Source organism: Vulpes lagopus, chromosome 1 (assembly GCF_018345385.1).
Source record: "Vulpes lagopus strain Blue_001 chromosome 1, ASM1834538v1, whole genome shotgun sequence".
Taxonomy (NCBI): domain Eukaryota; kingdom Metazoa; phylum Chordata; class Mammalia; order Carnivora; family Canidae; genus Vulpes; species Vulpes lagopus.
In genome coordinates, this window is record NC_054824.1 from 106,982,058 (window position 1) to 106,996,320 (window position 14,263).

Here is a 14,263-nt window from a genome sequence, read left to right on the forward strand (position 1 = left end):
CAAGAACAGTGACTCCTTCCCTAACTAGATGCTCAAGCCTTTGTGACTGTCCAGGAACGGAGGCACTAAAGGAGCGGGCCAGGCGCCACTGGCCCCGGAATGTGTGGGCTGCTGCAGAGACGCAGGGCAAACATCTAAGTCCTGTGTCCATGGAAGGCTCTCCCTGGACGTGGCATGTCCCTGGTTTGAACAGTTAGTTACCTTGAGGGAAGAGAAGGAAATCCCTACACCCTGACTTTTGAGGTGGGGCGTGAGGGTGACCTGAGAATATCTATTTTACGAGGCAGAGAGAAAACCTGCGGAGGGTGCCAGCCGGCATGGCTGAGTTGGGCTGGAGCTGTCAACACCGAAGGCAGAGGTGACTTCACCAGAGCCCAGTTGCTGTGAGTGGGGCTGTGGGTGCCTCCATCCCTGCAACATGAAGGAGAAAAGCCTCTGCCCCGTGTACCACGCTGCTTGCTAAAAAGGACCAGGCCACTGGGCCGACTCTGTGGCTGCCCTAGGCTATTGGACACAGGCCTAGAGGCTCTCACACACACTCCTTCCAAGGGAGGCTGCCCTGTTCAGTGAACACCAACATGTCATCAACGCTTGTTCAGTGAACGGCCACCTGTTCACGTGGTCCCCATAGCATAGGCACTGTGTCCGGGTGCAGACAGACAGCCAGTGGGTGGGCACAGGCCCCAGCAGAGCCCATAGCGACTTACAGCCGAGGAGGACGCTGCCCTTTGAGCCGGCCCACTGCCACACACTCCCATGGGCCTCCACATACCTTTCTGAGCTCGTCCTTCTCCCTGGTGTGTGTGTCCTCCAGGACCTTGCGCTCACAGTGGGCCCTCTGGAGCTCAGCCCGCAGGTTCTCGACCTCCTCCTGCAGCCTCAGGCCACCGCCCCCCTGGCTCTGATGGTACTGGGCCAGCTCCTTCTTTAGCTTCTCCACCTCCGTGGCGTGTGTGGATGTGGCCACTGCCAACTGCTCTGACAGCGACTTGAACTCTTTGTTCTGCGGGAGCACGAGCAAAGAGTGGGGGTGGGGGTAGGAAGAGGGGAGGACAAGGAGATAGGGGCAGGGAGAAAACACGAAGGCGATTAGAAGAGGAACTCTGCAGTGGAGGACACCTCACAGTCTCTGCATGCTGAGCACCCACCTGGGGCCCCTGCTTCCCACCTCTGGACCCTCCTGTGAGCTGAGGAGCAACACCTCAAGGGGAAAATGCCAGCGCCGAGGTGAGAGGCCTTAGTGAGGGCAGCCGACTGCAGTTGGTCTCTGACGCCCAGCCGGCTGGCCCTCACAGCCACCTTGCAAGTCGTGGGAACGACACAGGGCCTTCCTGGGTTGGGCCTCCCCCCCTCCAGACCTACCAGCACAAAGGCTGCAACCCCATTGCCAGCTCTGACACGGAGGACCCCTCTCGGCGGCTCCTCTTCCAAGGAGGCCTCCAGGGACCCCCGGCTGCCCACCGGCTCACCCTGTGACCCTCTGACTCCACAGCCGGCACCCCACGAATATGTCCGCGAGCGGCACCCTGGCCTGGCCGGCGCAGGTTGCCTAGGGGATCGGGTGGTGCTCACGCAGAGGAAGCATGAGGACCTGGGGCCACAAGCTGGCGCCGCAGGAGGCAAGACGATCAGCCGAGGGGGACCAGCAGGCACAGTGAAGAGGGGGTTCTCGAAGTAATCAGCATACAGTCATTCTTCACGGCCACCCGTGAGGGAGCTTGGGGACCAGGGTTGTTGGCTCAGACGCCAGCAAGGCCAGAGCATCAGGATTCCATCCTAACTTGCACCAGAAACCACACTTCCACGGGGAGCTGCGGAGGGTAGTGGAGAGCAGCCATGGGACCTGGTGTGATGCCATCTGTGTGTGGGACCTCCAGGGAGACCTGTTGCTGGGCCCAAGGGGAACCCGGCCTGCTTCCACATCACGGGGTGGCTTCCCCTGCCATGTGGGGAACCTTCCACTTACACCCTGGCCCACCTCGTGTCTGGTCTGGCCGCCAGCCTCGTCTGATGTCACCACAAGGAACCCAGTCAGGGGTCCTCTGCTCAGGACGCTCCATCCTGTCTGTGCCCCCACCCACCCCCGCTCCATAGGTCGAAGGGTCTCTGCACAGGGGAGTGGGTTTAGGGAGGGAAGGTGTGATGGGTCATGTCAACCGTCACTGCAGGCAGCAGAACTGGGTCAGATCACTGTGAGAGCAGGGCAGACCACTGGGCAGGGGGGAATTGGAGCGGGTGTGGGATATGGGGGAAGGCACAAAACGTGGTGGCAGCAAGGGGCACGGGTCCCTCCTGTCGCCCTGGAAGGATCTCAGGGAGATTCATGTCTTGCTGGTAGGCTGAGTCCAACAGCACTACACCATGGACAGAGGACACCCTGGGCCCCTCAGGCCTGGTAACGTGTCCCAGGAGGCCAGCGCCTTATAGGTCCTGACACCCAATGGAAGTGGGGCCCAGGAAGTCAGGGATCTGGGGGCTGGACGTGGGCACACCTGTTGATAGGCCAGCTCTATCCCCCTCAGCTGTTCCACCTGAGCCCCCGTTTTCCTCATGTGTGAAAGGGGGGGCCACATCAATCCTTCCTCGGAGTTTTATCAATGCTCAGGAGGATCCGGTGCTTTGTCAGCACCTGGCACCCAGCAAGCGCCCAACCAACCCGGCTGCTCAGCTCTGCCAGGAGTCCGGGGAGATAGGCTCTGAACTCTCCGCTGGCTGTGGACATGGCAGGGAGACTCCTCACAGCAATACCTGGGCAGCTCGTTTTATCCACAGCCTCTAGAAGTGACCGCCAGGCCTCGTGGCCGCTGCAGGCCTCAGGCTCCAAAGGTATGATCCCAGAAAGGAAGACCCCGGAGGAGCCTGGCAGTTTCCCGTTTCACCCTCATGCCACGAAGTCTGCACCAGGTGTGCAGCTGAGCCTGATACGGTGGTCTTGTGGGATACCTGTCCTCTCTCAGACCCCAGAATCCCCTCTGCAATGTGGCTGAGCTCCTCAGAGTCACCTCTGTTGGTGTGACCAGTCCTGCTCCCGTGAGCCTCTTCCTAATACCAGTGCCAGGGGATTTGAGGACAGACCCCTATTCTCCTTGCACCCCTCTCATTCCCCACGGGGATGCTCACACTGCACCCACCACTGTAGGGCACATCTGCCCTCAGCTGCCAACAAGGAACCCGTGTGGGAAGGAAGTCGAGACTCCCTGCTCGACTTTCTCAGAAGTTTGAGGAATTCTCAAAAGTTTGCTTGGTGAGATGTTCTTATGCCTGACATGTCTCCCCTACCTGAAAGATGTGGCATTCACCTGTCCCTCGGGCCCAGGGCCCCCAGCCCTCTGCTGGCCTCTGTGGCACTACTGTGTGAACCAGAAAAAGCATCCCCTCCAGGAGCACAAGCTCCACAGAGTGCCCCCCCCCCAGGTGGACACAGGTCCAGGAGTGCATGTGGAACAGAGGACACCTCTTCCTCCAGCGGTGATGCTTCAGGGCTCACAGAGGAGCAGAGCACAGGACGGTCTTCAGCCCCACCTGTCCCCATAGGCAACTATTCGTGTGCAGTGTACGACCTGCAGAACTGTATGGAAGAGGCTTCAAGTAGTTCCCAATCAATGGTTTACAGACCCCTGGGAGACAGGGTGACCAAGTCCTTGCAAGACTGTGCACATGATGAAAAATAACATGCTCCCCATGTGCTCCTAGCACGCACTGGGGCTCACTATGGGCAGGCACTGTACTACCCAGTAGATGTATATTATATATTAGCTCATTCACTCCTCAAAATCCTATGTAGTACAGCTGATTAACATCCCCATTTTAGGGGCACCTGGGGGGCTCTGTTGGTAAGTGTCTGCTGTTGGCTCAAGTCATGATCCCAGAGTCCCAGGATTGACCCCCCACCCTGGGCTCCCTGCTTGGCCAGGAAGCCTGCTCCTCCCTCTACTCCTCACCCTCCTCATGTGCTCGCTCTCTCATATAAAATCTTAAACAAACAAACCCCATTTCAGTTAAGAAAACGGAGGCACTGGAAGCCCTAAAACTGAATGATACTATTTCTCAAATGGACTTGGATGCTCTCAGGAATCAAAGTCTCAACTAATTGAACACATCTACTGAGTGTTACACTCTGCGTATGGAACCAGGCTGAGTCTGTGTGGTTCTCTCCTATTTTTTCAGATCAAACATTCAAACACAGTGTTGTCCTCATAAAGGTCTATGAAACTGGACCTTCATTATAAAAGAAATCGTGGGTTTCACCAGCCCTAGTCCCTCTATGTGTTGAGCTTGGATAAAGACAGGATGGGAGGGAGCCGAGTTCACAAGCTACTTCATTTGGGCTAAGAGAGGTCACAGCCCAGGGACAACATCACAGACACCAAGCAATGGCCCCAGAATGGTCATTGTGTTCACTACTGGAAAACACTAGGAAGGATGTGGCTTAGGGTAACCCCAAGCTGGAAAACCCACGGGAAAGTTGGCACCAGTGGCAGCTCCAACCCCCTAAACCGCTGAGACCCCATCTCCGTCTTCCAGTTGCCTTAGGAACTGGGTGCCAATTTTGCATCTTGTCACTTTAGCTGGTGCACGAAACCTTAGGCAGGGATTTTGGTGCTAAGCTCACCCTGTTTTTATCCCTCAGTTTCCTCCTCTGAGGACTTCTCGCCATGGGGATAACCATGTAATCCTGTAGCAGAGCCTGGAGCTAGAACCGCTACTTGAGCCAAATCATCGTATCAGTGAAGTTTTGAGCTGGAAGTTACCTTAGACATCTTAGGCCAATCTCCTCAAAGCAGCTCAAGGCCCACTTGGAGGTCCAGCCATCAGCCCAGGCTGTCAGCCTGATTGCAAGTACACCTGAGACAGAACTCGGGACTCCAACCAGCCGGGGCTCTGCCCACTACCCCACACTGCTCTGGCAAATACCCAGGGCTCTGCTGCTGCCGCCTCCTCTCAGGAGGAGGCCATGCACGTTCTGTGACCTCTCCCCCTCCCCCCACCCCCACTATAATAGGCCAACTTGTCCAAGGACAATCCACCTATATGCAAAGGAAGTCAAACCAGAGCGGGGTCCTTCCCTGGATGGAGGAACCCTCACATCCAGACAGTCTCTGAACGTGCAGGAACCCTGTACTCTGGGGGGAGACAGCAGGGTTCTCCCTGCAATCACTGCTGATGGTCCATCCCAGGCACACTACTTATGAGTGGGTGACCTTGGGCAGGTTACTTAACCTCTGTGCCCCAGTTTATTTACTTAAAAAAGATTTTATTTATCATTTGAAAGAGAGAAAGAGAGTGAGCAGGGAAGGGGCAGAAGGAGAGGGAGGCTCCCCGTGGAGCAGGTGCCTGACATGGAGCTCAACCCTGGGATCACGACCTGAGCCAAAGGCAGATGCTTCACCAATGGAAGCACCCAGGCATCCTGTTCCTCAGTTTGTTTATTTATTTATTATTATTATTTTTTAAATTCATTCATTCATGATAGACAGAGAGAGAGAGGGGGGCGCAGAGACCCAGGCAGAGGGAGAAGCAGGCTCCCTGCCGGGAGCCCGACGTGGGACTCGATCCCGGGACTCCAGGATTGTGCCCTGGGCGAAAGGCAGGTGCTAAACCGCTGAGCCACCCAGGGATCCCTGTTCCTCAGTTTAAAATGGGAATAGTATTATCTCCTAGGGTCATGGTGAGGATTAAATTTAATATACGGAAGCAGTGCCTTGCACACAGGCAATGCAGGGAGGGGCCCAAGGAGGCGCCATCTAGTCCAGCTTCTGCACACAGGGCACCAGGCCCAGGATGGGCAACACCTGCCACCACCCACAGATGTTTGCCAAGCAGGAAGCTTAAGGCAAAAACCTTTTTAAAAATAGGCTTTTAAAATCTGCTTCTCTTTGATGTTCCAGCACATGGGCCGTAAAATATCAGATTTATTTTTAACCTCTCGAGTTAACTTCAGGAATCAGCAAAGCCAATGAAGGGTGTGATTGCTGGAAACCAAGGGCTGTGGTGGCTGGCAGTGACTGGGGCTCCTAGGAGGCAGGGTGCAGTGTCACCAACAAAGCCTGCTCGTCCAATCCACTAGACTTTACTCAGAAGGTCAACTGGAAAATTTCGACGATGCAAACACCTTCTATGGTCAGTCATTCGTGGCCACAATAACAATGATGTTGATGGTAATACTCCATGGTAGTTGGGTTTTTCAATGGCCAATCCTTTACCACTCCAGCCTCTCAAGGAAGACATACCTCCCCTCCCTGACCAGGCGCTGTCACTGCAGGCTGACCGGGGGCAGGTACCCCATGCCTCCTATGCCTGTGGCTCCCATCTTGCTCCCTGCTAAGGACCCAAACAAATGAGGCTGCCTGGTGGAGGATGCTGAGCATCTTGTGCTTGTGTCGAGTTCCTGCAGCACCCTGAACACCTCACACTCCTAGGGACCTGACCAAGGACCTGTCACTTGTGTGAGTGGCTGAGAAGGTGGCCAGGTGGGAAAAGGAAAGAGCCTAACCATAATAGTGCTGACTGCCTCCCGGGCTCCTCAGTGCATGCCAGAGTCCTCACCGCGTGTTCAACCACTTACACTCCTTACAGACCCAGCAGCCCTATTTCATGGGTAAGAAAACTGAGGCTCAGAGGGATCAGGTCACTCAACTTTCAAGCAGCAGAGCTGAATTTGAATTGGAGGGATACCCGGGGGCTCAATGGTTGAGCATCTGCCTTCAGCTCAGGGCGTGATCCCGGGGTCCTCGGATCGAGTCCTATATTGGGCTCCCCGCAGGGACCCTGCTTCTTCCTCTGCCTGTGTCTCTGACTCTCTCATGAATAAATAAACAAAATCTTAAAAAAATATATTTGAATTAGAATCTTTCTGATTCCGAAGCAAGCACCCTTCCCAGCACACAGCAGAGGCAGGACAGCAGAATGGAGAATACTCTAGAGCTGACAGGTGGGGTTCACATCGTGGCCTTGCCAGGGTTGCCTGTGTGACCCTCACCTGTAAAGAGAAGGACATATTCCCCTTACGGGGCCTCTGTAAGGACGAAACATGCCAACAGATGGAGCAGCAGAAGCCTTGCACAGCTACACTACAGTCACGTCTCCAGGCCGCCACGATGCCGAGCTAGCGGAGCTGCTTCCTCTGAGCCCTGTCACCAACTGCCGTCAAGTCAGCACCACCAACCTACCCAACCACACAACCTGCTATCTTACAGTCCTGGAGGCCAGATGTGTCAAGGGATAGAGGGAGGTGTGCTCCTGCTCCATGGGGCCCCATGGTCTTGCCTTCCTAGCCCCCGGAGGGGGGCTGCCTGCCTCACATCGACCCATCACTGGGCACTCTTCCGAGTCGGCCCCTCTTGCCGCCCTCTCACAAGGACCCTGGTGAGCACACCAGGCCCACCCAGGTAACCCAGGCTCGTCTCCCCATCACAAGACCCTTCACCACATCTGCAAAGTTCCCTTTGCCACAAGAGGTGACTATTCACAGGCCCTGGGGAGCAGGAAGCGAGCAACCCTGGGGGTGGCGGCCGTGGTACCTTTGTTGCGTGGGGTGGCACCCTCAGGACCTCCTCGGCTTCTGGCACACACCGTTCCCAGAGGACTTCCCTCAAGCGCACCCACCCCTGGGCCTCTGCTGGGAGCTCCCAATGCTGACCTGGTCATCGATCTTCCGCTGCAGCTGGACCACTTTGTTCTCCATGCCCACATTGAGGCGCTTCAGGTGCTCTGCTGAGCGGGCCTCAATCTTGAGGGCCTTCAGCTCCTGCTTGGCCTTGAGCATCCGGAAGGCACACTGGATGATGATGGCTGCACCCCGGAGTCGCTGGAAGCGCCTGCGTGCCATCCAGCCCCGCAGGTGCTTCTGCAGGATGGTGGCCTTGTGCTCCAAGAGGATCTGGCAGGAGACAAGCACATGCTGGCTGGGTTCACACAGTGGAACGAGACGAGGGGAGGCTCGCGTGCTGCCTGGAGGGTGGACAGTGAAGGCAACGCAGGGACCGTGCCTCCCCAGGGCATGGGGCTTCCAGGCTATGTGTTCTAAGAGGCTCCACAGCAGCCTGTGAACCTGCAGAGAATCAGCCACTGAACTCCCATTTTTAGTTTGCTCTACTTGTCCTCGGTTAGGGAGCCACAGGGTGAAACAGCCAGGTTGAGGGGCCTGGAGATGAACCTGCTGCCACCTTCCAATTCTACAGGCTCTGAGCCCCTGAGAACGCTGAGCCTCAGCGTTGGGCTGAGGCGGTGGGATTCTCTAGTCAAGAGTCTGTAATGAGCCACAGACTTAGAGCTGCACAGTTGGCTGGGAATTTACTCTCTCTTCTCTATCAAGTTAAAAATCATGCAGAATAAGAAATACTCTAACACCACCCTCGTGTCTGGCAGGTGTGTGTGTGTGTAAATGAGTGAACGAGCAACGAGCCCAGTGCTGTAGCTCTGAGGTGCGGCCTGGGTTCACAGTGTGTGCCCCCCACGAGTCACCTGCCCCTCCTGAGGGCGGTGCGCAGAGGTCACCCACCTCCCCGGCAGGTTCACATGCTTGGCCCCAGTGACCCAGGCGTCCCCTCATTATACCTGAGTACTCCACCCATCTCGTGTCAGACTAGGTTTTGTTTTTCATGCTCCCTTCAGCATTGTTTTGTTTTGCTCTTTTTTTTTTTTTTTTTTTAAAGAAAATCTTACCTTCTCTGATCACAGAAAAATGTTCTTTTTAGGAAAAAATGTTCTGGACGTTTCCTTCCAACCTGTCCCGCACCATAGCTTTGAGCTTTGGTGGTTCAGGGGTGCTGTGGTGGAACGGGGGTGCCCTGACCAGGGCTCCATGCATACTTCAGAGTCCTGGGAATAGTGGCCCAGCAGGGAGGCCAGGTGCCCCCCTTCTGACGTCAGCTGTTCACCCTTTGAGTGGGGGAGGTGAGACCCTGATGCCAACATCTCCCCTGCTCTCATGCCTCACTGAGCCCTGGACAGGTCAGCAGGTGCTGCCCCAACTGGACAAGCGCCCGTGCGGGTGACAGCTTCCCTGGCCCCTCAGCCACCCCAGGGGCACAGTGAAACATGCCCATCCTGCCCGCGAAGGTCACAGTCACCCTGCCTGCAGGTGTCTATAGAGGAGATGAGCGCTGAATCCCTGGGCTGCCATCCCCAGGGCAGGAGGACATAACCCCCGAGTGCCTGAGGGAGGTTATGCACCCCTTCCCTACCTCATCTCTCTCCCGGTCCTGCCCCGGGTCCAGCATGCACACTGCCCACTCCCCTGGTTCTCGGGCCTTCAGCCTGTGGACAGCGGACAGTGGGACTTCCCAGCCTCTGTCATGGGTGGGCCACTTCCTGAGGGTCTCTGTGTATGTGCATTCACACCCGCACGTCTCCCGTGGGCTCCGTGTCTCTGGAGATACTAACGCACTACATCTCACGGGACCGTGAAAAGATTCAGTGGGAGCAACGATGTGGAACCCCATAGAAGAGAGTCAGGGGCACCCCGTGACATTCACGGTGGGGGCCGTCTACCCGCCACTGCTTTAGTCCTCTATCCACATGGGAGGCCCCTGGGGAGGCCACACACCTGCTGGTAGATCCTCCGCACGAACATGCCCCTTGCGAAGGCCTGGATGACAACGGCAGCCCCACAAACCCTCTGGTAGGCCTGGCGGGCCCTCCACATACGGCACTGCTTCTGGAGCACGATGGCGGCCCGTGTCCTCCGCAGGTGCTCAGCCAGCCTGGAAAGGGAGGGGCCCTGCTGATGTGGCCTCGAGGCCCCTGTGAGGCTGGCCTCTCCTTGCAGCCCTGCTGGGACTCTCAGGGCCACTCTCAGCTGGCATCAGCCCTCCACACAGCCATGCCATGAGGACCCACGTGCCAGCCCTGAACAGCTCCAAAAGCTCCCTCCGTGTGGTCTGTCTTCCCACAAACCTAAACTCAGTCTGGGTCTGAGCAGCTCCACGATGCCCCTGGGCTCAATCCCTGCTGGGAGCCCCAACTCCAATCTGGGCAGTCCCTGGGGACATCACGAGTTTATGCTCCTGCCCTGTGCCCTGTCTCTGGATGTGCAAATCCGGGAGCCAGGTCTCCAACATGCTTGCCTGCGACACCTTAAGAGGGTCAAGCCAACAGGTGCTTGTATGTGTGCTGATGGCATAAACCCTAGCCAGGCCCGCACCCGCCTCCCCCTGCTTCCTCATCTCCCTGCCCTTTCTGCCGTGACACATGGACACCCAACCTGCCTGCTTCGTGCCAATGTTCCCCTCCGTGCCCCCAGGTGGGATGGCTCAGCCTGACACTTCTCACCCACTTCAGGGCTTTGGGTGGCACTAGGCTCAAAGCGAGAAAGGCCCTGGGAAACCATCCAGGAGAGCCTGTGGGGGAAGGGGGGGAGGGGCCTGCGGCCCCACCTGCTGGAGTGAACCTGTGCATTCGAGCACTTTCTCCCCATGCAGCCACCGGAGACACAAACTCCCTCAGGGAGAACATGGACCTACTTGGTTTCAGATTGTCGCCGGCTGCCAGCTAGGGTGAGCTTGCAGGTGCAGGCTGCTCTGCCGGGACCTGCGGGGTGGCTTGACTGTCCACAGCCACCTAGTGCGGATGCTGCTGACAGCTTTTCACCTCTATAGCTTCTGTTCCAGGGGGAGCACCTGGGTGGCTCCAAGGTCACCTCTGGTTCCATTTGGACAAGCAGCTCAGGGCAGGGATGGGAGGGCAGGCAGGGGCCAGCTTCGCGTTTACAGTACAGAGGATGCCTGCTCTGACATGTCACTCACAGGCTTTCTTTTTCCTTCAATATTGCAGCAGATATGACTCGATGGCCACTCCTCCAAGGTAACCGCCATACGGGGAGAGCAGGTTGTGCGCCCTGGGTAGTCTCACGGGCACCATGCGCCACGTGCCCTCCCAGGGGAGAGGCTCACTCTGCTCTGGTGCCTCATGGGCCCAGGAGATCGGGGAGGAGGGGAAAGGTCTGCCACACGGAGCCGGGTGGGCACCTGGCCCCCACCCACCATGTTTACACAGGTCAGTCCCTAGCTCTGTGCAAGGACGCACAATGGGGACCTGGGGGTCCCTGGGACCTTCCCGGCTCTAATTACCAAGTTCCTGATGGACTGTGGGGGGGGGGGGGTCGGGGCTTAAACCACAATGCTGAGTGGAAGCTGTGAAAGGCGGGGTTTGCCTGTCTATCTGAAAGGCTACCCTGGGATTTGGGCAAAGGAAACACGGTGCTTTAGGGGCAAACCCAGCCCATGCCAGGTTAGTGCTGGTGGGATGCGGACAGAATACAGGGATGAAGAGGCTTGGAACTAGACTCAGTCCCCCAGGTGAGAAGGGCACAGGTGCCCAGTCTGCACATCCCCACCCCACACCCCAAAACCTGCCACCCAGATGGGCCCCAGCATGGCTCACCTACGGGCCAGGTGTCCTCGGCAGTACCTCTGCAGCGTTAAGGCCGCTATCTTCAGCCGGCGGTACTTCACCCTCTGTAGCCAGCCCCGGACCGTCTTCTGGATCATGATGGTAGCTGCCCGGAACCTGTCAGCCCGAAGCTTCTCTAGGTAGGCCACCTGGCCGGCCCGGAAGAAAATCTTGGTGCGGCCAAACTGGAACTTGTCAGGATCCTTTAGCAGGCAGGGAGGGGAGCACCAGTGAGGTCACCTGTGCTGCCCTTGTCCTCCTGTGCATGGTTCCCTTGCTAGAGCCCCTTGGATGCTCAGTCCCTCTAGCACCCACCGAGCACACCAAGTCCCTTCCACTAGATTCACGGCTAAGATGTCCGGGGCACAGGCGTGAACGGGACACCTGCCCTCAAGCAGCTGACATCATGGTGAGAGCACAAAAGGCAAAGTTTTCAGGTAGCGGTGAAGATCACGAAGACAGTAAAACTGGGGATGTAAGGGTGGGATGGGATGTTTAAACAGGATAATCATCCAGGAAGGCATTTCTGTGGACATGACATGTGAACAGAAATCTGAATAAACTGAAGGCAGGCAGTCCTAGGAAAACACAGAGGAAGAAAGTTCCAGAAGAGCAGGGAAGGGGCAGGTGTCCTGTGCCAGCCGAGAGCTATATATGTTTGTAGAGCAGGAGAGCCAGGCTGGTTAAGGGCAGGGGCGGGGTCGGCAGGGGGACTCAGCAGGGGTCCTGCAGCACACAACAGGACAGGAAGCCCCTGGTCACACTCTGAGCATGAAAATGACCTCCTCGGGTCCTCTCAAAAAGATTTACCCTCAAGTCACCACACTGGTGCCTGCGTGACTCCAGATTGTAATGCTCCAAATAACTTTTATTTGGCTTCAATATTTTTGATACCTGATTTCTGCTTTGATTACAACTACTTGGATTAAAATTAATTGCCTTTCCCTGTGCTTGCCCCAGCAGATTAGGAACGGTGACCCGGCAAAGTGCCATGCACAAGCCCGGGACAGAACACCAGACCGCTCATGCCCCGTAACTGAGTCCTCCTCCTTGTAAATTAACTTCTGATTTTATTCACTGACATAAAGGCCACAGGCAGAAGCCACGAGCCAAGGCCTCAGGACAATGCACAAGGACGTTTCAGGGCGACAAGTGGCTCTGAGGTCAGGCTGCACTATGGATGCGTCACACAGGACACCGCCAGGCCGCAGGTGCAGCGGGGTGAGCTGTGGGCCTGGCCCCCATCCTGGCCTGTCCAGGCCGTGGAGCCAACAGACCCCCAGCGTACACTGGAACTAGCAGGCCTGGATCGGGTGGGGAGCTTCCCGGCAGCCTCGGCCCTCGTCATCAGCAGTGAAGCCTGGCTGCTCTGGCCTCCGCACAGCCAGGGTCTGGGGGTGTCCCGGGTGGCCTGGGAACAGAGCACACATGCTCATTTCCTATTCCAAGACCCCTGTTTTCACAAGTGAGGATTCATCTGGGGCTTCCAGCTACTGCAGCCAAATCACCTAGCCTATCAGTGTCCTTGAGCACATCTCCCACCACAGGTCCAGTTCTCCTCCCAGAACTAGCAGACTAGTCCCATGCCAACCCATCAGCGGTCATCTCCTGGAGAACACCCTCCAAGGATCACAGACTACAGACACAGGAAGGAACCTCAGCAATCTACCCCGAGCCATTTTTTCTTCTTCCTCATGGATGGTAAAACCAATGTCTGGAATGGTGAAGTGGCATGCTCACAGTGTCACTGGGGACATCATGACCCAGGACCCCCTGGGCTAGCACCAGGCCCCTTGGGTAACAGCATCTCATCACCCCACTCAGGTCCAGAGGTCCCAGTGCAGCTGGGGCTCCCGGGAGACACTTGCTAATGTTCTGCTCTCCTGTCATGATCAAAGTGCAGGTGCTCATGACCTGACTCCCTCCGGCGAGGTCACCGTCTCATCAGAGGTCAGCCACCCTGGAGGCAGGCAGCGGGTGTCATGCGCTTCTCCAAGCCTCACAGGGACCGCTCCAGGATGGAGCACATAGAGGATGCCATACGTACTGGTGGAATGAAACTCAGGGGGAGGATAAAGGGCATTCCCACGATCCTGCAGGACATGTTCCCTCATGGAGTGGCCCCCAGCCCTCTCATGAATGAGGCTGTTAAGCACCTGTTGCCTGGCCCACGAGTCGCCCACTTCTTTCCCAATCACCATATTCTAAAGGGCACTAGCACTTGCTTGGTGCTGGCAGGTGCCCCTCTAGGCCGACATTTGGCTTCTCCCTAGTATCACTGGTGACCAGCACATGTGGCCCCAAAAAGGGGGGTGGGTGGAGAAACAGGAAATACAAGGTCTCTAGAGAAGTCTTGAGGCACTGATTCCCAGCCCTTCCCCAGAAGGGATAATCACACGCGGTGACACTAATCAACGAGATGGGCTCAAGGGGGCGCTGTGATCCAGAATGCTTGGGGGATGGGGGAGGGAGTTGTTGGGCGGGCCACCGGTCCACGGGCCACCTTGGGCAATTCCTATCAGCTTTCTACACCTCAGTTCTCTCATCTATAAACTGAGGAATGATGCTCACATGTTCCTCATGAAGCACTAGGAGGATCAGACCAGGTAGAGGTAGAAGAAACAGGAAGGTGACTCCCAGGTGCTTCATAACCAGGAGCCCCCTCCCCCACCCCAGCCTGTCGCTCCTGTGAGAGCCAATAACAGTGCCAACAGCAGAACGACACCAGGATCCCTGTGATCCCAGGGCTCACAATTGTTTGGTGAAGTGACAACCCCTCAATCACAAGACACGGGGACAAATGTGGTAATGGAAGTGACAGGGAGCACAGTTGGCTGATTCAGGCCGGGGTAGCTGACTTGATGTCTGGGAA

At 56.8% G+C, this 14,263-nt stretch overlaps 1 protein-coding gene across 1 annotated transcript in view; it reads right to left on the minus strand.

Moving 5' to 3' along the window:
- MYO5B (myosin VB) overlaps positions 1-14,263 on the minus strand; it is a 327,031-nt gene that overhangs the window by 52,659 nt on the left and 260,109 nt on the right. Inside the window, exons 19-22 of the mRNA XM_041727359.1 lie at positions 11,383-11,594; positions 9,548-9,704; positions 7,640-7,879; positions 773-1,003 (exon numbers count right to left, since the gene is read on the minus strand). Coding sequence (XP_041583293.1) covers positions 773-1,003; positions 7,640-7,879; positions 9,548-9,704; positions 11,383-11,594 — 840 coding nt within the window. The remainder of the gene's footprint in view (positions 1-772; positions 1,004-7,639; positions 7,880-9,547; positions 9,705-11,382; positions 11,595-14,263) is intronic.